General features: G+C 39.1%; 1 protein-coding gene across 3 annotated transcripts in view; it reads right to left on the bottom strand.

Moving 5' to 3' along the window:
* The window catches only part of LOC122997543 (protocadherin-15-like), a 235,022-nt gene that overhangs the window by 12,948 nt on the left and 194,565 nt on the right, over positions 1–27,509 (bottom strand). For all 3 annotated transcript variants that reach the window (XM_044373751.1, XM_044373752.1, XM_044373753.1), the window contains 9 exons: positions 23,348–23,457; positions 22,059–22,199; positions 17,699–17,826; positions 10,760–10,975; positions 8,123–8,211; positions 6,792–6,968; positions 4,602–4,820; positions 3,134–3,142; positions 1,509–1,628 (listed from right to left, as the gene is read on the bottom strand). In XM_044373751.1, the coding sequence (XP_044229686.1) occupies positions 1,509–1,628; positions 3,134–3,142; positions 4,602–4,820; positions 6,792–6,968; positions 8,123–8,211; positions 10,760–10,975; positions 17,699–17,826; positions 22,059–22,199; positions 23,348–23,457 (1,209 nt within the window). The remainder of the gene's footprint in view (positions 1–1,508; positions 1,629–3,133; positions 3,143–4,601; positions 4,821–6,791; positions 6,969–8,122; positions 8,212–10,759; positions 10,976–17,698; positions 17,827–22,058; positions 22,200–23,347; positions 23,458–27,509) is intronic.

Below are 27,509 nucleotides of genomic sequence, written 5' to 3'. Positions count from 1 at the left end.
CAGGTTTTGCCAATTAAAAATGTATCCACACACACACAAGGGTATTAATGATAAATCAAAATCGGACCGTTTTAATAAAGGTTAAGTCTATGTGCATATGCCCAGCAAAAGCTATAAGCAAGAGAGGGAACAAGGGTGCTGCTTCTATGCTATATTTACAGATAATACTGATCATATTCATTGATTTTTGTACAACATATATTGTGGGATTACTTACTGCAGTCTGAATCCAGAGAGACAGAGGGATAGAAATGATGGAGAGGATAGAATACAGACAGATGGTAAGAAGACTAAAGCAGAAATGTCAGAGGTTTTAACTAAAAATGAAGAAACAGATGAAGTGTAAGCTCAGGGGTGCACCAGGTTTTTGCATTCTGAGGGCAAATACTGTACTGTTTTATTTGATGTGTGCATCTGAGATTATGCAGGACTGTTGGCACAAACACAAAGCACAGACACTCACTCACGCACGCACTACACCTTTCTGCTTACAAAAACTTTGCGTTTCACACATAGAGTTTCAATGTGTTTTAATATGGCTGTTTATAGGACCACCTCCTCTTGTTCCTAGTGCAGGCTAGATAATAACCCCCAAACAAACAATGCTCAATCCCCCCGAGAGCTTTTCTCCTACTACAGAATCAAAAGCTTCTGCTTGTTGTTGAGTGTTGGTCAACATCTGTTGTAAACACTGCAAAAGCTCTTTACAGCTTACCATTAAATTTCCATTTTCTTTCTTTCTTTTTTTTGATGGAAATTGTGATGTTAGTAGCAGTATTGCTTTAAAATGCTGTAAATCAAAATTACTAAACCCAGAGGGGCTGCAGTTTCACTTCAACCTCATTTAATCCAAAAACATTAACATTTCATTACACATTTAGGGTAGCATTTAAAATGGAAGGTGATATCTGACTGTGCCAGTGGCAAAACACTCTGGACGTATAGGGAAGCTCATGATGCATTCAGTGTAGGTTTTAATCAAATAAAGGTTTAAAGTAATTTATTGCAAAATCAATTATAAGGCACAGGTCAGAATCTGTACTTGTTTCAATTTCCAGTAAACTATGGCATCTGTTATGAACTTAAACTCTTACCTTGAGAGAAGGTCTTGCAAAAATGCATACGCAGTCAAATTAGAAACACATACATAAGCTAAAGTCTAATTACCAGCTGTGCTGCAGCGTACAGTGTGGTTTGCAGACATCTAAAGTGGACCACTGTTAGGAAGCCCGAGAGCAGAGAGATACATTGATGCAGTTACTAATATGTCTAAAGCGGCAGGTAGATTTCTGAGTTTGAATCCGACACAACTGTTGGTGTAGGGAAGGCAGGGAAAATATCAAGGCAGAAGTACTAGCATTCAACCTCAAGGCATTTCTTTTGAGTTTGGATTTGATATCCAAAGGAAAGAAACTGCAGAGCATGATACAGTACCTGCTCATCATGGGAAAGGGTATGATGGATGGGATGGGAGGGGAGAAAAATAATAAGGGCCAGGGTTGACTCACATGCTGCTGTCCCCGAGCTCTTCATACAGGTTAGCACCGGGAGCACTGGCCGGAGCTGCTTTCCCTCCTGGTGGTAAAGCCATCTGAATCCTGGCAGTTTTGGCACACTCTGCCTGTCGCCTGTGCAAAGCGTCATCAGTTACAGTCACCCAGATAAGTGTTTCTCTAGTCCACATACAAAAATCCATGACACAAACACACCTCATACACAAATATACAAGGAAAATCAACCCAAAATACCACTGTGTCTTTCACATGTTGTTAACAATTAACTCCTTTCTAGAATAGTTTGGTTAAAAAGTGAGTAAAAACCAGTCACATTATTTATGCATGAAGTCTCTACCATGAACTAACCATATGTTTTCACAGAAATGAGCAACTGCCGGTCACTGGCGATAAAACTTAAGATACTGTTCAGTCATGACTAAAAAGATATCGGGGAGAGTATAAGTACAACTTGGAATAGTGGGACAAAATACAGGTAGCATTAATTCTTATTTTATGTAAATGGCATCATGCAAAGAAGATGGCAAAACAAACTTCCAGCAATGAGCATTGATAAAATATTTTAAATTTGAACTAACCAACTTAACAATGACCTATTTCAACATTTCAATATTTTTTAACATGCTATCAAACAAATGTCTGTGAGCACATTCATTAGAAAAAGAGCAACATGGCTATCCCATTGTGGTTGTCTTAGTCTACATGTGTCTACTTGATGTGAGCTCAATATTCACTTGGTCATGGTTTGGTCTGCACACTGGCTCTTGTTAGCTCAATAAATGTTCCAACTCTCTTTACAGCTGATTGTTTACTGGGATGGACCTGCAGTAGTTGATTCTCAGTGGGATCGGCAGTACTAGCAATCCTTTCACACTTCAGGGAAGCATTTGATTAAATATTAATATCAAAAATATTGCTTAATGGAGTTTTAAACATATGTATTGAGAACAACACAGTGCAAAAATGTTTTAAATTGCAAGGAAGCAGTGAAGTTATAACAATGAGGTCCTTTAATTCTGAGCCTTTTTTGAGGTTGTTAAAGACAAAACCGAAGATACCTGCAATTATGGGTGATACCAAAGAACTAAGGTGGTGATTGTAGGTGTTAACTTTGCTTTTTTAAACTTCACTTTTTACATTAACTTTCTTCAGGATTATACTTTATTGAACTAGTAGGTCTAACATTTATGCACACACAGTTTATGCGTAGGATGCTAGGACTGATAGGGATAAGATCAAGGGTTTGCAACGGAGTGAGAAGTGTAGTGTTAGAGTTGAGTGAGAAGATAATTAATACAGAACTATAAGTGTTGTTGACTTTGGGTTGATTTTCCTTTGAATTTCGTGAGATTTTCCACATGAACTAGAACTGTTTGGCATAATTCAACGTTGATTCTGTAACCTACAAGATGAGTAAGCATTTCTTTACGTCATTATGCAACAGACATTTCAAAAGGGTGGCATTAGCTAGCATGCATTTTGTTCATCATCTTCACACATTCAACTCATTTTCAAATAACTAATGAATAATAAAGATGAGAGAAACTGTTCTTCGCACACATACTTCAAGCAATGAAAGAGCGATCACTTGTAAAACATGAAAAAGAATAATTACTTACTCTTTGAACCTGGTGATAAGTTTTGATGCAGAGAGGAGAGGAGACAGGAAGAGAGAGAGATGGGGGACAAAAAAAGATGTATAATTATATAATTTGGCAAGATGGTAACGGTAACCCCACACAACATTAATGTGAGGAGGTGTTTCATGTTGAGTGGTCCTTTGGCACACTTTACTGTGCAATGGGGTCCTTTTAAAAGACAGACACACATTGAGTAAAACACCCATTCAGATAACAGAAGATCTTTGCATAACATACTATGTTTACCAATTTAACTACAAAATGGGAGAAAACTTTCTGTATGTTCTCTCCAATTTCTATGCAAAGTAGGAAGCACTCAAGCTTCCAGCAGTGGCTGCAGGGCTACATGCAAAAGTAGCCACTTTTTTCTTAAGTGAATCTTCTGTGCTTCCATATCGCCATCACTTATTCACAACAAAATTCAATTATTCCGCATGAATAAACAGATTCATGATTTAAATATTATATTCATTTCCCAAATTTAGGAGAGAATGAATTATGTTCACACATAAAAACAAGAACATGATTTCCAAAATCATTTAATTTTACTAAAGTAATGTAATACCACCAACAAAGCACCATCTGCTATGACAGTTTGTGCGTTAGGTCTAATGTCACCATCAACAGCTTTCTGCTGTGTGTTCAGCCTGTGCATTTGCAACCACTCCACCCATCTGCCGTGAATAAACATTTCCCAAACATCACCATTTATGGAACACTTGCTGCATACCAACGATTAATGGGGATAGAACTTGACTCCTGCCAACCAAGAGTTCAATTGGTTTACCAATCTGAATGATGCAGTAAACAAAAGGCATCATATTTTTTGTAAACCGCAGTGTGTGCGCGTGAATGACAGAGATAGAGCGAAACAGACAGAGAGAGCGCTGTTTATTGTGTGTGTGTTGGGCAGAGATGATTAAGGAGCGTGAAGACGCACTGTGACGGTCACAATTGGCTGTAGATATTTGTCACAAATGAGTGTTAATTAATCTGCTTTCACAGAGCATGAGCAGGGAGATTAGCCCAGCAGAGTGCGCAGTCAGCATGCCTGATGAGAGAGAGAGAGAAAGAGATAGAGAGGAAGAGAGAGAGAGAGAGACACGCACACACAAAAGGCAGCAACCAAGCAAGAAGGGCTCTTGCTTTATCTTAAATACTTGACAAATACATTTTTCAACAGTGCTGTTTGTGGTTTTGCAGGTTCTACTCTAACAGGCCACAGGGTACAGGATGTAAACAACGGTTTACATTCCAACACTAAAATATCTGATTTGTCTGTGAGGAGCAAATTCTTTAGCTAAAAACAAGGAGTGTAACTCAATATCTCCCATGACAATGGCCTGCTTAATTAAAATGTATTTCCCTCTTAATTCCCTGACAACCAGTTAAGGATGATTAATCGATTACAGAGGCCGGTGATTATTACTGAGGCGAGAGTACTCACTGTTTGTAGGTGACCATGACAATGAGGATGGCAGGTATGCAGCAGAGGATGATGATGATGGCCAAGGCAAGGAGAGCTCCCTCTGTGTAGCCCACAGCCTGGGCGGCCTTCTTCACGCTGGCCACGATGTCTGGTGAGCGGATCTTGAGGATGCGGCCACCCTCGCCCAGGTGCGGCTGGAACTCCTTGTTGATATCCAGCACATTCCCATCGAGAAATCTGGGATTTGCAACACATAATGAATACAGAGGAAAAAGCACAGTGGCTGAGTTCCTAAACTCCTGAATATAATTTTTTTTTCTGAAGTATCTCATTTGCTGAGAGCCACTTATTTCATGGTTAGTGGCATCTGGTAATTTAGATCAGCACATTATGAATGATGTGAGAGCAGCTGGGGATCTGCATACTTTTGGAAGAAATGTATTTTTCACAAGTGCTAAATGATTTGTCAAAAGAGGAACTAAGGAAAAGAAATAGTCGGTTTGACCTTTCTTAAATGTATTGATTTACATTTCTACAGTGTTTCAATTACAGACCCGAGGCACAATTTTTTATCAGTATTGTAGTAAAATACAATGTTATACTAAATCAATCCACCCATTGTTGTTCCAGTGTTGTTTTGGAACAATAACCAGTTGTTACAGAGTGGTTCTCAAACATTCTGCAGCGCAAATGAGTGAGCCCACTGCCACATCCAATTACTGTCATTTTTGTTTTTCCATAGGTGAATAAATGAGTGCATATGAAGGTTATTAACTGGCCTCTCTAGCAATCTATCCTCTAGAGAGCTCAAATGGTAGAGAGTGCTGTAGTCAAGGTGGCATAAGGACACTCTATAATGTAAGAATCCCCTCACTATGTTGTCTTCTCTTTCGCCTTCTGTTATCCGTGACGGCAAAGTCGCAGATATATAACATGCAATTACCCCACAACATTGTCAGACATGCACTGCATAAATAAAAAGCCTCTCTCCTCGAGTCTAAATGATTTTCCTGACAGCATCTGCATCTAAGGAAGGGGATTCTTATTAAAGCAGGGATGTAGAAAGCCTCTTTTAAAATTAACTTAGGTCTCTCAAAAGCTGCCACTTGAGATAAGGAGCTATGGTCACTAGTTTTGTTTAAAAAAAAAAAAAAAGAAGAAGCTGTTTTTTATGATTCAAGTGACATCCCCATGACCCAAGCCTTGATCCCCCCGCTTTAAAGAGTTTATGGCGCTTCTCTGATGGTTAAGGACACAGAGGTTATGTTTATAGATTAATTCAGAACATACAGAAAACACCTCTAAATGTCATTTGTGTGGAGGATTTCCAAATGAACTGAAAGTGTCACAGTGTCTGGTAATAAACTGGTAATAACCATGGATATCGTTAAACAAAGACAGAAGATGGTGTCAGGTAACTCAATATAGGGTAAGCAAGAAAATGGAGAGCAAATTGGTAGAGTGAAGGGGACAACTCAGAAGGGGGAGGTTTCCTATTGATTGGCAACTCTCACGCTCTGATGGAGTTGGCTTTTTAAGATTGGTGTCTGATCGGTCTGACAGAAGGGCTAAGAAACACGAAAAAGGTGAGTGCAAGATTGTCCTCAGGTGCCAGCTAAAGCTAAGGTATTTTTCCTTCTGATGGGATGAAAAATTGTCTTGTAAACACTCTTCTGTGCTGCTTTAGTAGCGTGTGAACATGCCCTCTCAGCGCTCAAACTGTCTTAGCATGCTGTCTTAGGCAGACCCTGGGCACATAGGAATTGTCTCTCTATGTCCTCAAAAAAAAGGAATGAAATATATTGCTGGCATATCTCCAGGCTCTTGGAATAACCTTTGAGGTACTTGTATGACGGGTTGATGGACTGATTGAAATACTCCCTGCTCCACTCTCACTTTATTCCCTCCCTAACCTCATCTCCTCCTTTTTCTCCCCCATATATGCCCCTTTCCCCTGACATATGACAGATTTGGTGCACCTGCAGGATAATCAAAGTCTTATGAAGAAAGTTGAAGTAGTGAAAAAGTGGAGACACAGTAGAAGAGAAAGCCAAGGGGAGCCTGAGACAGAGATACTTGCTGACTCACTGTATGGATAGAGGGGGAAGAGAGACTGCAGGGAAAGCATGCAGCACAGCAGGGACATTAGAACATCAATTTAGACCAAATGGCGGACTGTACTTCTAGTAATAAAATTCACCCACTCACTTGAAGAGCTCCTGGCGTGAAATGGCCCTGTTCGTGAGCGGGTCAATGGCGTATACCATCAGGTCCGACTTACTGTAGTCCTCTAGCTCAAAGCCATCGCCATGACGCCGTGGCCCGATGGACTCTACAATTACCTTGGCACCTGGAATCTGGTCCTGGACATATTTCTCCAGAATACTGAAACCAGCACAAAACCACAAGTCAGACTTCTACAATGAAGGCAGTTAATATCTAAACTTAGTTTAGAAACGAATGAACCATTTCTGGCACCACTGGGGCTGAAGCAATATAAGAGCCACCAATTTTAAGTACTCCACTCTGGCAATGATTGTCCTATTGGGCAGCATTTTGCTTCTCTCACTGGGCTCTTGGCAAAGCAAGGCTCTGATAATCCTTTTCAGGCAGGGAGAAATCCACACCTCAAATTACAGCCAATAAAGGAAAGCTTTGCCGTCTGCCTTTGCCAAGGCGGATAAACAGTTTGAGCACTCAGGTAAAATGACCCTGGATCATCACCAGCACTGTGCAAAATTGCAGACCTCTCGAATGACATCACCGCAAAGAGCTTAACATGACTAATGTGTGTGTTTTTCAGCCTAAGGAGCAATATCACTTGTATGGGAGAGACACACCAAGCTCTTGAAAAACAACTATTAACACCCATTTGCATTTCAGATTGACTAATTAGGCTAAACACTGTCCCCTGAGAGGTACAAAAAAGATGGTTTCATGAATCATGATCATTAATTAATTTGGACTAGGACAGCAGACTGTTGAGGACAGACTCAACTGTCTCACTGACTAAACCCTGCTTATAATTGATTGATAAATGATTAGTGAAAAACAAAAGAGTTTTACAAGTTTTACAACATCAATTTTTATTAGCGTGTTTATTTTCAGCCATTATTTGCCACAGGTGAGTCATACACTCACTCCCATCATTCAAAAACAATTTTATATGCAAATTAAGATGCCACGTCAAACCATGTTCAATTCGTATCATAGTGGGTAAAACACAGCGCAAAAAGAGGCAATTAATTTCCCATTGTCAATTCTACCAAGGAAATCAATTAACAAAAGGAATATTAGAGGACAAGCAAATGTACCGGAAACACACTGCACAGACAGGCGAAGAGATGCGGTGATGTGAATTTGGTGGTAGATAAATATTTTCTGTCTATTTCACCTTCAAATTACACAGTAGCTTATTTAATAGAATTAACACAAAAATGTACTCCTAACATGTTGGACACACTGGTATTGGTTTATTCTCATTTAACAGTAATTTGGCATTACTTTAATATTTCAAATCATATGAAATGTCACCTTACCCAATGAGCTGCTCCTTTTTCTCTTCAACTAAAGTGGGCGGGACAGTCGACACAACAACTTGCATGTCCAATGCGTTGACCACGGAAACCTGTGAGCCCGAGAGAGAGTAGGACAGAGAGAAAGAAAGAAACAAAAAGACCAAAAGGTAAAAAAGACAGCAGAGAATAGAGATAGACTGTGATTAAGCCAGTTGTCCATGTGTGTCCTAATGTGAGTTTGGTCGACTCATTCAAATACCTCTTTGGGTGGACCAAATGAAACCTTCTAATTGCCTGCTTGTATTGGTGCCATGTGGCAAACTTAACAGGACCTAATTCGGATGCCACAGTTAAGTGCATAGGCAGCAGCCTTTGTGCTCTGAAGCCAAATCTCCCATGCGGCTCCTGTGAAATTAGGTTTCCCCTTGAAAATAAACAAGCACCATGGTTAAGCTCTCGCCACTCTCTCATATCCAGGCAATGTCCCAGACCCTCCTTCTGTCTCATTAGAGGCTTTTTAGTCAGACATGTTTCACTGAAACGAAAAATAAGCCTGCCCACAGTCAGGGAAGATAAGCATTGAATTGGGGGCAAAGCTGAGCTCAATCACAGCGGGTGCGTGGGGAAATTATTGGGGGAAAAAAGAAATGCACACAGAGACAAGAGCGACAAAGACACACATTTAGACAAACATACACACAAAGACAAAGACAGATGCAAATCAGGGACACGTGTATGCATAGCTAATATACATGGCTGAAAGAAAAAGTTTAATTGCATTATCAGCTAGTGGCAGTGGCCTCATATTGAATGTGCTGTACCCACTGTGAAGAATTCAATAGACTGGATCCAAGACATTTAGTACTGAGCAAACATACAGACAAAACAAAAAAGGCTCATAATGAATAGATTGATATGAAATGAAACAGAGTGGAGATTTCAACAAAACGAATAAACCTAATGTACTCTTGCAGACATGCAATATGAGACTGTTTTTCACAGCAGGAATCAGTTGATATATTGACAGAATACTTGTGAAAAAAGTAATTTATGCCTACATTATTACTTTATAAAACATTAGTCTTTAAAACAAACAAAGGGGATAATCCCATAATGCAACTTGAAAGTAGCTGTGTCCCACATTCATACTATTCACTGACTCTAAGCAGGTTTTTAGTGCTCACATTGAAAAAGAGACAAAATTAAGTATACTAAAAACAGTCAGTGTGCAGACTAAAAAACTGTTCTCCCACAATGCAATGCACAAAGGAAATGGACGAGCTGCTGATAGCTGAAAGAAATTAAACTAATTGTGGATGAAGAAAAAACAGCTTTTTGAACACCTAAGCAAACAAAAAAAAACTTAATTATTTTGGACATTTTGTTTCCATTGTGAAGTTTAATTGGTTGTGTAATTCAAAGTTTCTAAATGTCTTCTTAATATGGTAAAAGTAGGTTGATGTCTTGTATACCAATGGCAAAAACATATAAGTATATATTATAGTATACACTTAGTGTGTAGTATAGAATTGGGACACAGCAAGTGGGTAAATGCCCACATCTTTCAAATTCTAATCCTCCAGTTTGAAAAACAAGCTTTCTGTTCAAGTCAAGTTTGACTAAGGGGGCTTTACAATGCATACAGCAATACAACATTCTCTATCCTTTGACCCTCGATTCAGATATGGAACCACCCCCAAAAAAACGCTTTAACTGTGAAAAAATGGAAGAAACCTCAGGAAGAGCAACAGAGGACGGCTACTTCTTCCAGGATGGACAGACGTGCATTAGAAGTTGTGTGTATAGTATAGACCACATAGCAAAATTACAGAAATAAAGCATGGAAAAGCAGGATGGCAAAATTATATAAAAATCTGTTGAGTATAAGCTTACACTGAGATCACTCAAATGAAGTCACTTCAGTAAGTTTCTCAGACTTGACAAAGCTTTGACTTTTATATAACAGTTTTCACAGACCACACTAGTATTCCCCTGTGACGACTAAATTGACATTGACATTTAAAATCAGTGGAAAGACCCCTTTAAAAAGGCTCTTTTGTATCAATGAATTGTAGACAGCTGACATTGCACACCAATTCCATACTTCAAAGGACAGTTCAATGCAGAGATTACATGCTGTGGAAGACACACACAACGTGCAATCAATATGCCACTGGTGTGCGGCTGACATGGGAGTCAAGGACCAAGAGTGTTCGCCATGTGCGAACTGAACAGTAGAAGTAAAGTATTGTGTATCTGTCCACCCGTCCACCATCTGTTTACCATGTAGACCATGGTATATTGAGATACAGTATAGTACATATAGTGGGTGTTGATTACAATTGATTAATCTATCAGCAAAAAATATCTGATAACAACTATATTCATGATTGATTAATCAGCTGAGTATTTTTTTTTTTTTTACAGATTCTCTGGTTTCAGCCACCCAAATGTGAGGATTTTCTGCTTTTCTTTGTCTTGTAGGATTGTAATATGAACATATTTGCGTTTTGGACTGCTAATCAGACAAAAAACTTTATATAAATACTGACAAATTGATTAACAATTGAGAAAATAATCACCAGATTAATCAATAATCAAAATAAGTGTCTGGTTGCTGCTCTGCGAATTTACAAACTGTGTATAAAAGGAACTTACCACCACTTCGGCACTGCTGCTGAGACCTTTTCCGTAGTCATCTGTGGCGATAACTTCAAACTTGAAGTAGGACCTGCGCATGTTTCGAAACATGATGGCTGACTTGATGATACCTGTGTATGTCTCGATGACAAAGCTGTCCTGGCCCTCTACTGTGGGTGGGATAATGAGGCGGTACGCCATGGCACTGTAATTCCCAGTGTCCTTGTCAGTAGCCTATAACACACAAACACGCAAGACACACATATATGTACAATGTTAGACAGGAAGACATCAATGCGCTATACTACAAGCAGTAAGAAAAAGAGAAAACAGGCAACATAATGTCTAATGGAAAAAAAATGGATTTTGTATTCTAAGAGAGAATCCTGAGAGAGAGCTATTTTGTAACCTTGTAACATTGCTTTGGCTCTTGACCATGATGGTGGCTAATCTGGCCATGTCCCATTCAGTGATATCACAGGAAATGTTTGCCTTGGACAGCTGATAGAAAATACCCAGTGTGATGCTGGTGAATTGGGCCAGAAGTGCAATATGCTTGAAAAATTGAAGAGAACACTGCAGAGGGGGTTTTTTCCTTGTGTGATTCAGTGTTGATTTTAGCCTCAAACTCCTATGCGGTGCATCAATCTTGCTGTTATTTATCAGACATTTTATCAATAATCAAAGTAATTCAATGCTCTTGTGACAATAAACCATAAGAGCTGTCAGATTGAAGAACAGGAGGTTAGCACTGTATTTTTTTTTATCCTGGGGGCAGCATTGTCTTTTGATACAGCCATAATTTGTTGCAGCATATTATCCAATTATGTCAAAACCATTATAATGTTATGTTAAGCTGCAGATGGCTGGAGTGAGAACCACTGACCATTTCACACAAAAAGAATACAGCTTTCAACTGATGTCCTCCTATTGGTGGAGCTAATAGCTTTTTTTTCTCCTCATGCAGGTGTTCTGCTGTACATAAAGTAGCTGCATGAGGGAAAGGAGCTGCAGCTGGAGGCTCAGGAGTTATCTCTACCTGGAGTCGTTTGTTTTACCTGAAAAAAATAAAAAAGTGTTTCCACACGGCTGCTGCAGCTTGTCCCAGGATAACCTACAGTATTGTAATGGGCTACAGGGGAGGAAACATTTCCCATTGTTATATAAATTCTGCCCTTACATTTTTTCTTAAATCATAACAAGAGTATCGGAGGGTTAAAAAAAACATTTAATCTTCAAAAACAATGTATAACGTATAGGGTCCCTACTTTATATGAAGCCTGTCAAACTGCTTAATACCATTGTAGGCAAAACCAGAGAAAAACCTTTGAGGCACAAATTCTGACTGGCCACTAAGCTCACACACAGGCATCAATTCTCAGAGGGCTTTTCTGTGGCGAGTGACACTGATAAATAGGAGCAATCTCTTTTTTTCTCCAGCTATTGGCAGACGAGAAGGGGGGGGCAAGCTCCCAATGAAAGGGCTGCATAAATCAACAGAGTGCGATAACCTCATTGGGTAAAGACAATTTTACCAAATATGTGTACCAGCATCGTTTATGTAGGCAAAGGTTTTAAAGACACTAGAGGAAAAACCTGTTACTGAGTGAGGTTTGTGACAAAACAGGGGAAAATTTAAGGATTCTGACGGTTTACAATAAAAATACTTCAGCACACCAAAAAGAAGAAGAGATTTAAAAGCTTAAGGCATCTTCTTGTTTAGAAAGCTTTTCACAGAGGCCAAGCACTCGAGGAGGCAACTGACAATAAGTGGCACTCATTTGGCTGACAAGTTCTACCTTGTTAATGAAACATTTTCTACTTACATTTTCCACACCACTGAAAGTAGACTTTAGCAGCAGATACTGTAAGGTGACCTTATGTGGCGTTGATAGGCTGATTTGGTTACATACACTTGTCAGCCACTTATTGCTTGTGACTATATGTGACTATATTATTTGACTACACTATTTTGGACCAAGAGTGAAATAGTAGAAGGTCAAAAGCGTCAGAATATGCCAAATGTTGATGATATTTCTAATGACTATCTCCAGAGAAAAGGGAGCTCAGCTTCATTACCATCTACCTCGAGTACAGACGCTGCACACTCGCCACACTCCAAAGAAGCCTTGGCCTCTGGGAAATTAAAGATAGCACTTGACCCATAATTCTACACTTTGGTGTTTATGTGCCAAGTTAAGGGAAAGACAGGATAGGGATTATGAGTTGGTTGGGTGGGTTACACCACTGCATAGTGTTCAATTGATGATGTCCTTTTAGTGCTACGTCTGAGCCTACATGAAATGGGTTTTACATATAAGTTCTTGAGCAAGGAGCACGGTTTATCAGCCGTTATTTTCAGACATCTCCATCAGTCGTGACTCCAAAAAAGATGACTTTGCTCTGCATTCCTTATCTGAAAGCTACAATAACTTCCAACCTTGTTTCAGGTTTCAATTTATGCAGAATTACTTCACACACACACACAAAATCCACAGACATTAATATTGGCTGCATTCAATTTACTGTTGCCAGTATGAAATGTTCAAATGTTTGCTGTGAAAAAGGTCTGTTAGAGGCAGTTTCCTAGATATTTCTAAATGGGTATCTCTTATGGATATTGTTTTACTGTACAACTAATCTTATTCAATGTGTGAGAAACTGTCAGATAGAGTGTCACTGGAGCCAGTCTAACTCTAAGGAACTAAGGCATAATTCAAGTACGGCATTATTGACCAGCTGCATGTGACAATGTGGGATCAAAATGAAACAGTATCAACATTTCTACAACTTGTCCACACTGGACCCAAATTTTGTCCTAGGCTCATATCGTATGCCACCCATTCTAGTCTCACAATACTTGAATTTCTGTTCTTTTTGTGACAAGTATTTGCTACCTGTTTGTTGTCCCTCACACTCCAAATGTATCTTGTTATACTGAAGTGACTTTTGTATGCCTCAAGCATACCAATTTAGGCTAATTACTGTATAATTATTAAAGAATAGTGAATTTCCAGCCTATAATTTAAAGGGTATTCACAAGACCTTCCAGCAAAGCTTTAAGCACTGAACACTGGCTTAAATATCCTGGCATTTTACCAATCATAATGAAAGCCTGTTTTATTTTTATTATTTGTTTTGAAATTACTGATGTGAACACCATCAGGAAACATTACTAACATTAATTTATTTGTGATTCATCAAGTGTTAGTCTCTGCATCAAAGGAGCTGCCAATCAATTTGGGAGCAGATGTGAATTTTGGTGATGCATTTGCATTACAGGTTGGTAAAAATAATAATACAATATAATTGTACTATAATTAAGGTTATATTTCAAACTGAGCTCTTTCTTCCAGCTCTCAAGAAGCCACCGGGGCTGAATGTGAGGTGTAGGAATGTAAAAAATATAGGAATAGTACATGACAATAGTACGTGTCACAGCTTGTGTCCATATAGCTTTCTTTTTTTTTATCTTAGGGTGTTTTCACACCTGCCTTGTTTAATTCAATAGAATCGAACCCTGGAGTATTTACCCCCTTGGCGCGGTTCGTTTGGGCAGGTGTCAACACAGCAATTGCACTCGGATGAGGACCAAACCAACCAGACCGAGACCTTGTTGAAGAGGTGGTCTCGGACCGGTTACAAACAAACTCTGGTATGATTGTTTGTGGTATGAACGTGATCCGACCTTGATCCAACTCAATGACAGGAAGCATTGCACAGCTCCTGTGGCCAGCTGTGCTGTATGTATGTGTGTGTGTGTGTGTGGTATGTGCTCAATATGTGTTCCCTTCTTCTCTTCAGCCGACTGAAGGCAGCACGTCTTCTTTGCGTAGCGTGAAGCAACACATTGTTCTCTAGACATTGCCTTGAAGTGTGTTCAAATGTGCCATTCTGCTCGTATATTTTAGCTTGGTATATGGCCCAATGATGACTGCAATTATTAAGAAATGCCAATTCTGCCAGTGGTCTATTTTGGATTGCTATACCAGAAGAAAAACAAACTCTCCTATCTCCGCCTGCCAACCCCACAAGATTTCTGACCAATGAACAGAGTAACAGCTCCCACATAGCTTTTGATGATATATTTTGGTTCACTTGAAATTTTGTGGTGTGAAACCAAACCAAAGGGAAAATGCAACAAAGTAGCAACTCATCCACTGATTCAGACCAAAGCAAACAAACTGTGTGTGAAAATGCCCTTAGACCCGCACATTGCATGCACATTATGACCCATTCACCCACACACACAATCTTGTACTGTAGAATAATGTTCCAAGAATTACAATGTTCTACAGTGTCAGTGCCCATAATGCCCTCCTGTGATACCAGATCAAACCTCAAAGATTTAAATTAAATCACACACAAACAATGGGAATGCAAAGTGAATTTATAACAGTTGTTTAATCTCTTTATCTAAGTTTAATGCACATGCAATGATCAGGTTGAGTGTGAATGTTCAAATAATGCCTCAACTACAAGTTTTGCCATTCTCTTCAGGTGTTTAGAGAATATCGTTATTTTGATAGTTATTTCTTATGATTAAAACTGCAACAATTAGATTATTTATCAATTAGTTAATTGAAAGAAAATGAATCTGCAACAATTTTGATAGTTGATTAATTGTTTAAGTAACTTTTTCAAACAAAAACACCAAACATTTGATAAGTTCTATATTCTTAAGTATGAGAATTTGTTGCTTTTCTTAGCCTTACATTTAAGTAAATTTAATATTCTGGACTTTGGGGCTGTTCGTCTGACAAAACAAGACATTTGGTGTCATCACTGTGTGTAGTCAATAATAAAAACAATCATTAATTTTAGCCCCACTAATAATGCCAAACCCCATGTTTAGAATTGTTAAATGCAGTAAAGTCTGATTCACACAGCTTTGCCAAGAATTTAAGGAATGTTTCTGTGTCCTAAAACAGCATGTTCTTGTTATAACATTAAGATCAAGGACAAGCTCATTTCCCCAAGAAAGAGGAACCCTGGGGTTTTATTTTAGACCATAAATAAAATAAGTATAGTCCCAGGCTGCCCCTGTTATTTCTGTCTTTCTGCTTTCACACTGTATCAACATAATTTCCTTTTTGTTAATGAGGACAGGGATATAAAATCAGTGAAAGCTCCCTCTACTATGTCATTTGATGATTTTAGCCAATTTCTACATCTGGTGTTTTCACTAACCTCCCTTCAGAACCTTTGTACTCCTCAATTTGCCCTCAAGATATTACAACTGCTTCGTGTTCTTAAATATTCTCTGGACACCTTTGGCCTTTGTCCAGTTTCCATTATGCTGCAACTTGCTGTCGTTTTTCTGGATGTGTACCAGTTTAATTTAAACACGCTACAGTTCAAACTCCATCCCTTAAAACGAAGTTGCCTTTCACCTTCAAAATATTTGAAAAGTTGTTTATTAAAACCTGTAATATACAATTACATGATGCAGATTCTTGTGGCAGTCTTGGTTCATTTTGGCCCGAACCAGAGTTCAAGTGACAGCGTCCCTATCATCATATGGATGATTCTCAGCTAAACCAAATCTGGTTTGGTACAGATTAGCTGTACAATAAAACGGATTATCTGCTATTAAGGATTAGATAACCATAAATTTTCATCTTAATTGCAACAAAAAAGAAGTCCTGATTAGTGACACTGATAGCATTATATCAAAAGATATGGCACTAAGTCAAAAGTCAAAATCTAAATTTTGGTCTGTTGACTATTCCTGGCTGGACTACTGCAACTCTCTGTTCACATGGCTGAGCAAATCATCAGTGGAGAAACTGCCGTTGCATCAGAGAGCTGCAACAACGTTCTCATGTGCAATAAAACCAGCCGGAGAGTTCAAAACCTGCTCTGTTCTAGCTTCACTTCACAGACTCTTTGTGAAATATAGAATCAAAATGAGGATTCTGCTGATCACATGTAAGGCTTTCCACAATCAAGGTTCTGCTTACATTTGTGAACTTTTAACTATAAAAGCAGGATTTGAATGCCATGTGACCATGGCTCATTGGCTGACTCTTTGTCAAACGTCAAGGCCAAGGGTAACTCAATGGCTGTTGTGACTCACATGCTCTGGAACAGCCTTGCCCATTGACATGAGGTCTGGGAGCGACGTGGACTGTTTTAAACAGCATCTGAAAATCTGTTCGATTCAGTCAGGCCTTCAATTGATTTTTGTGTCACACTCATTTACTATGCTTTTAAACTCTAAATAAATAAACTCTAAATAAATGTACTGTACATAATTAATCATTGTGTACAGTACATATAAATTAGTGGATGGTTGTAGGGACCCTCTATTTATAATGCAATACAATCATTTAAAACTTCTTTATATCCTTCATTTATAAACGAGATACCCTGTGGAAAATACAAAAACAAACTAAGAACATAAACCCAACAAAACACAAAAATCTTGAATCCCTGACAAATCTGTTCTCATAACATTGTGTCCATTCACACATAAATGCATGACTGTAAGAATAGATCTGACATTCCAGGTAGGCATTGCAGAGGCTGGTTGTTGAGGATTTTGTACACAAACTCAAGGCTAAGTATACACTAACACCCACCCACACGCATACAGAAAATAGAGTATGGTACACAGGATGACAAAGTGAAATCTCCTTTGCAGTGAAGGCTGATAATCAGACAGGATGTCCAGCCATGCTTCTGTGAACATACTGGGATTACACTGCTCAGCTCACTCTGATCCCACCTGCTCGTGGACAAGGCAGACAGTGGGGAGGGCGAAATTGAGGAAGAGATGTAGAGAACGATAGGGGGCGGGAGATGAAACTGTGCTGCAGAGAGCGGATCGGATGAATTCTCCCACCGTGGCTGCAGGGTAAGTGATGAAGAAGTGGGAGCAGAATCAGGCACTTTAGTTTCAGCCTGTTTCTGTGTATGCTGATACAAAAACAACCACAGTTAATATTTTCTTACCACTATCTTGAGTACAGAGCTGAAGATCTTGGCGTCCTCCGTCACTCCGCCTATGTAGAGCTTCCTGGAGAAGACGGGAGGGTGGTCGTTCTCATCACGCACCTCAATGAACACCTTGGCTGTGTTAGCTGCAAAGAACAAATGGCACCAGAATGCATTCAAGTACTGTGGAACTCATTCACTTCAGCCATAAATGCAAAGTTACATTTTCTAGACAGAACAGTATAAAACCAAGACTGAAGCAAAAACACACAGCATTCAACTATAGTGTACTTCAATTTCAAGCATCTGATAACCCAGGGTTGCTGCACTCTCACAAAATAAGAAATGGGACACACAGAAGTTTATATCATCATGGCCACTAGCTGTTGAATAAACACATCTCTGAGGTCATCCGAACTGCTATTGATCAAATGTTGCATAATTTAGACTCAAAAATTGCCACATCAACATAATTTCTTCATGGTCATCAGCGGGTCCTAAACTTCAAACGAGAGCTTGAAACCATTTCCCAGAATGTTCTGCAAGTTAGTCGTTGCTGAAAACATCACAGTATATCAACAAAGGTTTTTTATGATAATATACTCTTGGCTAGCCAACACCAATTTTAGCATAACAATATTTGTGAGTTTTTCTATAATCTGAGAAAGCGTTTTCTTGAACTCAATCGATATGCTTTGACCAATTATGATTTTTTTTAAAATTTATTTTAAAATTGAGAAATCAGACTCACCTAGCTTTTGAAAACCAACTGAAAAGAGTGAAGTTGGTTGCTTGTTTTCATTTTGACCACAAGTGGATTCAGTGAGCTTTGGAAAACCACTTTTCATTTAGTGGCACTTTTCAGCTGTACTGCAATAACTATTTGAAGTGGATTTGTAATTGCATGCACGGAGGAGGAATATGTTTGTTTAGTCTCAACCCAACCCAGTGTGAAAAGCTATTTTGGTGTAGCTGACAACTAAGAGTCTATAATGAGGAGGTTAATTTTGTTTTGATAACAGCAAATATTTTGAGCTGAGAAAAGCTCAGACTGAGCCATGTTGATGGTTTCTCTCGCTACCCTCAGTAAGAAGATCAGGAAAACAACTGAGCCGGTTTGCATTCTGTTTACCAACCAATTAGTGATAAATCTTACATTCTGAGTGAAATATGACCCTGTAAAATAATAAAAATGATGATAAAATCTTGACTCCCACTTCATTAAGTGAGGCCTACCTCACATAATTTATCACTGAGGAGTTTGTTTTCTCCACAACTTGGTGCAAGACAGTCATTAAAAGGCTCTGAAATGCATTTATAAGACAAGCATTTTGCACATTATTGGAAATAATAATCTACAGGAATTTCCCTTGAGTTAGAAAAACACAGTGAGAAAGACATGGGTAAAGGAGGCAGAACATTTAGCATTTTAATACTAAATTTGCTAGTTAACTGGCCTTGTTTGTGAGGCTTTTGAATCATTCATTGTGTCCCATTAAAAGGAGAACACACACACTGAGTTTAAGCATTCACCCTCCTAATTTGTCACAGTTACACCTATGCAATATACAGCATAAATATGTACAGTGCAAATCCTTCCAACGCTGCAGTTTAGGTAAAGAATATGCAGTGTCAAGGACTATTTTTCTTCTGGCAGTATACAAAAATGTAAAACTATGTGGCATTAGAGCAAAGGATGCAGCAGGGGAATTTGGAAACACTCAGCACATCAAATTACAGGCACAAAAGCCACTGTCTTCAAAAACTACCCCCTTTTGTAGAAAGTGGCTATTTTCCATTCTTAGAGTATCAGGACACATAGGCATAAATATGGCCTCTCTCTCCCTCCTCCCTGTGTCACTCTCACACACAAGCTCATAAAGATGCATGAAAGAAATGGGCCCATTAAAAGGAGGGATTGCTGCTAAAACAGAGTAAGCTTGAGTTTTTGGAAGAGTGCATTATCATTTATAAAACATGTTTAATTAGTTCTTGTTGCAGTCTGCAATTATTAAATGTGTGTCTCCTTACATATTAATGTCCAACTGTGAGCTACACATACTGTACTGGTCCTAACAAGGCTAAGATAACCTATCTGACGAACCAGTCCAGTAAAGATCTGATAATTTAAACTCAATAAAGACTCGATGAGAAGAAAGATGTTCCCTGTCAAGGAGTCCTGATCTACATTAAATAATAAAAGTGAGACAAGTGACAAAAGAAATGGTTTCTCTACAGTCTGCCAAAAGACCTCAGCCCAGAGATGCCAGGGAAGCTCTCTCCCTCGTGTGTGAGAGGCAGAGTCCTCTCCTTTACATCTTTCAGATAAGTGTGTGTGTGTGTGTGTGTGTGTGTGTGTGTGTGTGTGTGTGTGTATAAGTGTGCGTCTGTGCACTTCTACTTGCTGTCATTAGTATGTGAGAGAGTAAGAGGCAGGTAGAGTGGGTCATTGATTAGTCATTGGTAGCTCAAATGGATCAAGAGCAAGGTATGGACCCCATTTATAGTTAGCACAGCATCCATCATTACACAGACTTTTCTTGGTAAACTGGCCATAAAAGAGCCTAGAAATAATCCAGCTGAACATGGCCATCAATGAGCGCAGGCTGAAGGTCTCAGTATTCTTAAAACAAAATGGAATGTCTAACAACGTCCTCTCTGACAACAGGTGCGCCTGACAATTTATGTAACTTTCCGAAACTAACAATCCAACAATCATGCTCACTTTATTTTTTTTATTGGGGCAGCTGTGGCTCAGGAGGTACAGCGGGTCATCTACTAATCGGAAGATCGGCAGTTCGTTCTCGGGCTCCTCCAGTCCGCATGTCAAAGTGTCCTTGAGCAAGATACTGAACCTCAAATTGCTCCCAAAGGCAGTGCCATCAGTGTATGAATGTGTGTGTGAATGTAGTGTAAAGTGCTTTGGGTGGTCGGAAGACTAGAAAGGCGCCATATAAATGCAGCCCTTTTACTGTATATAGTGATTGCCGCAGATGTGCAGAGTTGGAGAAGTAGGTTTGAACTTCTCTGTCACGCTCTCTTCAAGGTCTTCCATCACTTTTTGTGTGCAACACCATGAATGCCGTCAGGGAGATCTGGAAGTGTGCGCTGTTATCCCAATATGTATGACTCATCATGTTCAGACAACAAAGACACAAAAAAGTTGAGTGGATATCGGAAAAGCGCAGCCAGGAGGAGGCTGTGATGTGTTTGGACAGCACCTTTACTGTATAAAACCGCTGTGTCAGCATATTGACACAGAGGTTTATACTTTCTACTGACATACTTAAGAGTAGGAACATACAGGGGATATGTGAATTAAACATTCTCTATGATAAACCCTTTGCCCCCTCCCTTGTTTTGGGCGGTGTTCTGCCTAAATTAAAATAAATTGACTCTTGCAATGAATTAGCATTATGATATTGTTGAACAGCTTTAAACATAGGGGGAAACCATATTTTCATAATAATTTTTAAGTTGTTTTTTTTTTAATAATGACCATGACTGAAAAGATGAGAGTCTAATCTGTCAATGAACATATTACATGTTCATATTCAAGTTTTCATAGTTTTAGTAGTCTAGCATAAAGTTCTACACAGTGCTAACGTCTTGTTAGCGGAACAGAGGGTGTTGACATATTAACCACAACTTAAAATGAGTAATTCAAAAAATAAATGCAATATAATTGCTGGTGCTGCAACATGGTTACTCAAAGTATATGACATCTCACAATTAGCCAGAATTTATGAAGATGGCATATCAGACAAACAAATGATCAACAATGCCGGTTTTAGGAGAGCAGGTGATTAACCCGAAAAGAAATCAATCAATAAATTTATACTCATCAGTTTGATGTTGAATGGAGAACAGAACAACCAATCACAGGCTATATGCACACTTTGACACAATGTTTTCCTTGTTTTGATCCAAATCAACAGCCTATCAGTATAGGTAGCACAAATGCATTTATTATGCAAAAAGTGGTAGACAGTATTTTTACTGTCATTTGATGTTGTCTGTGCATGCTTATGAGGTGCTAGCAAGAATTTATAATTTGTGTGTGAATTTTGACATTTTTCTTAAATGAGGCACTGAGAAGGCAGAAGCGTGGAATAATCCAGACATGCGTACAAAACACGCAATGAAAAATAGCTCTACATGATTATGGCAAACATGAAAATAAATATGATGAATAAAAATAGGCTTTGATAGAATTTCTACAACTGCGTTTAATCATAATCTGTCACAGTGGAAGATTATGATTAAATACAGCGCAATACCTGGAATCATATGAAACACAATTTCATCCCTGTCTGCCTACAACACAATCCTCCCCTCAGTCTCCACATTCACCCATTCACTGGCTGCAGTTTCTTACTTTTAGAAGGCACACGCAGGTTGGACATGACAACCAACATAGAGTCTGCCTGGACCCTGAGGATATAGCTGGTCACGTTTTCATAATCCAGAGGCTTAGCTGTGGAGATGACGCCTGTTCTGTTGTTCACCTGAAAATGACCTGGAACCAAACAGAATGGATGTAAGCATGGTTAATTACACAGGTACATCTACAAAAGTACATAAAACCAAGGTAAACAAGCAGCCCCCCCTTTTTTTAAAACCACATTCTCTCTCTGATCAGAGTTAGTGTATATGGTTTGCACTGTTAGCACTACACATCTCTGGGTGAATACTGTTTAAATGCCACTCTGCAGGTGTATCAATTGAATGCATTTATACTTCCTCTGAGGACCTTTTACTCTTCATGGCCAATTGTTCATAAGTGCAGCACTCAATGGAGCCTTTTCTAGCACCTTTCTCACACAGAACTTGCAAAAATGCTGTTCAATTATCCAGTCATTGAAGCAGACGTAAATCTTCACATGTATGTTACAAATAATTTTGAATAACAGTCTATAGTTAATGGCAGCACTGGAGAAAATGATCAGTCGTTGCACAATAAGGAAATCACAGAAAAACTGCATTCATTCTAATTTTAATTGCAGGAACACTGGAGGTGCATGTGGGTAAGGGGCTGCTGACAGCCTCCTTCTATACTCTTCCTTCTCCTACTTACATCTCCTACTTTTGGCTTAAAGATAGTTGACCTCACACCTTTCTGGTGTTCTCTACCTCTCTTCCTGGATGTAATTATGCTCTCCAGACTTTGCCAATAAGTGTGAAAAGTAGTCTATGGTTGGAAGTATGTCAAAACCGTCTTTTCTACTTCTAGAAAAAGATGGGAAAAACAGTATCTGTAGCTGTGACTTGCATTGCACAATTTTCAAAAATAATCTGGGAGCTTTTTCAGCAGTATTTTAAAATATGACAACACAAATTTACCTAAAACACATATTTTCTCGCACTTTTCTTTACCATAATGGAAATTTGGTTTGTGGACTTCTGCAGTTGTCAGAGACAAGGCTTTGTAAAAGTTGACACACTGGCACCAAAATATCTTTGCTTTATGCAGAAAAATAAATAAAAAACAGTGACTTGGGGGACTTTGTACTTGAAACACAAAGTCTGTGTCATAATTTGTGTTGGGAAAGAAAATATCTATTGTATTGTGATGCAAAAACATTATCTTGGATGTTTTGCAAAAGAGAATCTTAAATTGTAGTCTTAATGCACTGCATGGTACCGTATATGATCTCGAGCACATACCTAGTTCATTTCCTCCCACGATGGAGTAGAAGATGGTTTGATTGACAGCAGCAGCTAGAATAGTCCCCACTGGTGTGCCAAGTTCAGCCCGCTCACTGACTGGAGGAAACCTGGAAAGACATGGATGACAGATCTCAAGACAAATGGAATAAAGACTTGAAGGATCAATTAAGCTGTACAGTGGCAGATATTCAAATATCATCAATATAAAAACATAGATATAAAGGCAGCTACATTTTCAGAAAAAAAATAAATTTTTGGAATCATTAAATTCAAACTTATTAAGTGAGGTTCAACTGAATGCGAGATTAGTGCAAGATAAAATATTTAGTATAGAATACAAGAAGAGTAGGCATCAACTACTGTGATTGTGTAAATGTTTTCTAAATAATTCAACCATTTTTTGCCAGAGGCATGAGTTTTGCCCAGGAGTGAGGTTAACAGCTTTCACTTCTGTATATATCTATTTCTTTATCTATTATTTTATCTTTATTTGCAATATTATTTTTCCTCTTAAGAATTAATTCTTTGAGTGACAAATGGTAAATAGTGTTGTTAAAAAACCATTACTGAATGCATATTTTTCAAATCATTTCAATAAAATAATTATAAATATAAATAATCCAAAACTGCTGGACCGATGCCAAATCTCCCTCACATATCCAACAAAAACTTACTGTAGAAGTGAGGATAAGGACACTCACAAGACTACTTGTTAGGTGCATCAGCAGCAGTAATACTGGCTTTTTATCTGAGCGCGGCTGTGAAGAGAGAGCTGAGCTATGACGCAAAGCTCTCTCAACTATGGTCACAAGCTTTGGGTAGTGACCGTAAGAATGAGATTGAAGATTCAAGCTGCCAACATGAGGTTTCTCTGCATGGCGGCTAGTCTCACTCTATGTGATAAAGCGAGGAGCTCAGCGATTCACAGAAACCTCTGTATCGAGCTGCTGCTCCTTTGTAGCGAGGGGAGCTAACCAAGGTTGTTTGGGCCCTAGTTTCGGAAACGACTGACAGACCCTGCACATTACGGAAGCATTAAATCTTCCAGCTTCTTGAGAGTGTGGAGGTTTTCACCAGTAGGAAGGAGGAAGCTGCAGGGGAAAAGCAAGTTTCGGCTTCTTTGCTTGTCCTTTTGCCACCTAATCCCTGGCCAGGAAAAACTCCTTGAAAATAGAACGAATAGAACAGTGGGAGGGTAGACTGATTAATTCATCAGACTCTTTTAATATGGTGTCCTTTGAGCAAAGACCTCTCACTTAAAATCTAACTGCCAGACAAATTCACCAGTTTTATGATCAGATAAATAAATAATATCCGAACAAAAGATTTGATAGTAAGTGCAACATGAATTGTTCTGTGAACAGATTTGAGTGTTTTTCCCCTGATAAGTGAGACTTTCATACAGCTAATGACAATGCTTGACTGTCAGGCGTAGAAGTGTGTAATCATATCTAGCAGATATGATTGTCACCACTCTCCACAGAAATTACAGCTGCCATAAATAGCAGGGAACCCTGTCGTGGCAGTGTGGCGGTGAGGGCTGATTTAAGCTGATAATGTCATCTCACTGTGACACCCTCTTGTGATACTGTGCTTTCTAGCCTGTTTTCTCATCTCCGTATATGAGGCGTGTATGCGTTTGAATGAAAACTACAAAACCACCATGCATGCACTAAGTTTGACTAACACTCACAGCACCAGAAAGAAATCTGTGACAGTGTTGTGGGAGTAACACTCACACCATAATCTGTGACAGTCAGATTCTATTATACAGTCATTGTCGGTGTTACAGGGTATTTTGGGGAGTTGATGCTCTCTTGGCAGTCCAACATGGACTGGAGGTGTTTAATCGCCTCCAGTCTATGTTTATAACTTGTTTTCAATGCTTTCATCTCTTTAGTCTTCACTGACCCTTCAGCTCTGACAAATCTTACTACAAGAATAATAAAATGATCCAAAGAACGAAAACATGGTCAGACTAAGTTCCCCTTCAGGGTTGATTTTTATTTTGTAGCACAACACCCCCTTATAGGATTGCACTTCACAAGGAACCAATTTCAAATGGTGAAGATGAAGAGCTGTAAGAAGTTTATCCTCACAGAAAAGGTGAAGTGTATTTGCTGAAAAAGATACACAGGTGTTAAGAAACAATAAATGACACTGTCTTTGCTGCTCACTGGAGTACAAAACACTCGGTAACTTTTTGGACAGTTGGCAGGTATAATAGTTACTATAGAATATGTGTTTACCTCTCTCGAAGTTCCAGAGGAAAACAAAGGTGCAATCCGTATGTTCTTGAAGGACAGTAAAAAAGAGCCGTCCATCATCCCAGAGACTACAGTTATTGTCTCTAGAGACAAACAATCCCCAAGGACATCTTGGGTTGTGAATAATTCTGGAAAATATGAGCCATTCCTTTGGACACAGGATGATATTGCATACTATCTAGAGAGATAATATTGTTGAGTGTATGCTTCAATGAAATAACTTAATTGCATGTGCTCATAAAGCCTTTCATGAAAAATACAGTGCTGTTATTGACATGTGAATAATGTGTTGTTTGGATAATACTAAATGACTTCTGTTCAATTTCCCTCTTGGTGTACTGTAGGGCTGTCACTGAATAATTGCTGTCTCTGTGGCATCCGGGGGCAGGACGCAACACCATGCTCCACTGTGGTGGGAGCCAATTTATTAATGTGGCCTTCACATGAGTAAATTACCTGTTTGGCTGGGTAACAGGCTGACACGAACACAGAGGCAAGCCGCTGAACAATGTGAGCATGGAGGGCTGCAGCACAGCCCAATGTGTGACTCTAGATCGGTCACATAAATGTGCCGTTTATTGGCACCAGGGGTGACACAATGGTTGTCACTAAATGTATGTGCTTTCACTTTTAATACACTTTTCAGCAATCTAACGTCCATTCTGGAGACTAAAAGCCCAGAAGTGGGGATATCATTGGCGAGATGAGACTGTTTTCAACAGACAATAACAACCCTCCTGCTGCTGAGTAGCTTTGGTTGAGACGAATACCCGTCTCTCACACAAAGCCTGTACATGTTACAGGTTATTGTGTGAAGATTCAACTGGTGTTGACTATTCTAACCAGACTAAGGGGTTAAGTTTAAGTTTATAGGCCACTGCTCAAAAGGGTTGTGACATTTTGACGTTGCAGTTGCTGCAACGTTGTTTTGACACAAAAAATATGGGATGATGATGCAAATAATCTGGTAAAACTTTCTTTTTTTGGTAAGTATCAAACACAGAAATCATGCTTGAGATCAAACAACGATTCAAAGATAAGAAGGCAAAAAATCACTGGGGTTTATATAGTAATGTCAACCCTATTCTTACTATTACCTGCTGTACCTTTCATATCAAAGTAGTATCAGCCTCATGTGAAACCCGTAGACTACATGTGGACGTACGTACAATTTGTGAGGCTTGAAGTTACGTTTTCTGCTCACTCAGTTCTTTGAAGCTTTTGCAGCCAGAAAAACTGAATTGGGTAAAAGTGTGAAGCCTGATTAAAGCTGAGATGAGGGAAAGGAGCAACCATGCCAGCTGAGATTGACAGGCTGAAAGACCCTCCAATCAAAAAAAAAAAACTTCTTTTTGAGACTTACTGTGTTGTCACTGTTGTGACACAATCATGTTAAAAAATCACCGCTGGACACATAAATGGTGACATAAGGTACTGAAACTCCAAATTAATCTAGAAAGAGGCAGTGACTTTGTGCAGAGATTTTGGACAAAGATTTCTTGGAGTACACATCTACTGACCAAAATCAGCATTCAGCTTTGATGGTCACAGCTTTGTTAAAACTGTAGTCCGGAGAAGGGGTTTATAACCTGTGCTGACCCATTCATAGATTTCTCTCGGGTTGTTATTTGAGAAAGAATTGGGTTTGAAGGGCTGTGCAGAGCTAGCACCAGGCTGCATGGTGTGATTGCCGGAAAAAAGCAGAGCTGACATGTTATCACTTCCCAACAAAGTGGCTTTGCCTGGAGGTTGTAAGCTGCTGTGAAATGCCAAGGGAGGTGTGAAGGTGTATGAAGTACGCAGATTAGCATAAAGGTGTATCTACATGTAGACAGAAAGGATGACAGAATGGTTAGATACAGTAGATACTGTTGCTAGATAGGTAGACAGAT

The sequence above is a fragment of the Thunnus albacares genome, chromosome 14, assembly GCF_914725855.1.
Source record: "Thunnus albacares chromosome 14, fThuAlb1.1, whole genome shotgun sequence".
In the NCBI taxonomy this organism is placed as follows: Eukaryota; Metazoa; Chordata; class Actinopteri; order Scombriformes; family Scombridae; genus Thunnus; species Thunnus albacares.
This window is presented reverse-complemented; position numbering and strand designations above follow the sequence as displayed.